The sequence below is a fragment of the Aethalodelphis obliquidens genome, unplaced genomic scaffold (genome assembly GCF_003676395.1).
Source record: "Aethalodelphis obliquidens isolate GAN/ISIS:26980383/991018 unplaced genomic scaffold, ASM367639v1 scaffold5, whole genome shotgun sequence".
Lineage (NCBI taxonomy): Eukaryota > Metazoa > Chordata > Mammalia > Artiodactyla > Delphinidae > Aethalodelphis > Aethalodelphis obliquidens.
In genome coordinates, this window is record NW_020837949.1 from 6882903 (window position 1) to 6883293 (window position 391).

The 391-nt window shown below is 75.4% G+C and overlaps 1 protein-coding gene across 1 annotated transcript in view; it reads right to left on the reverse strand.

The window, feature by feature from the left end:
* ZNF282 (zinc finger protein 282) overlaps window positions 1–391 on the reverse strand; it is a 25554-nt gene extending 25163 nt beyond the window's left edge. The window contains exon 1 of the mRNA XM_027101599.1: window positions 122–391. Coding sequence (XP_026957400.1) covers window positions 122–286 — 165 coding nt within the window. The 5' untranslated portion in view covers window positions 287–391. The remainder of the gene's footprint in view (window positions 1–121) is intronic.

Sequence of the window (391 nt, forward strand, 5' to 3'; positions counted from 1 at the left end):
CCCGGCCTCCGTCCCCGCCCCGCGCGGCCCGGGCCCCCAGCCGCCCGGCGCCCACTGCCCTGCGCCCCGCCCCGCCCCCACGGCAGGCGGGCGGCCATGGCGCCGGCGGGGGTGCACCCACCTGCATGGGCGGCATTCCTTCGGCCATTTCCCCGCGCAGCGCCGGCTCTTGGTGGCAGACCTCCTCCGGGGGCAGAGCCTGCGCCCAGCTCCAGCTCCCGCTGTCCAGCCCCAGGCCCTGGATGCCCAGCTGCTGAGGCTGCGGCCGTGTTGACACAAACTGCATCCTGGGAGCGCTGTTCCCCGCTCGGGCCGGCCAGGGAGAAGAAGAACGTTTTCCAGGCGCCTTCCCCCTCGCCGGGGCCGGACAGCTCCATCTACAGCCCGTAGG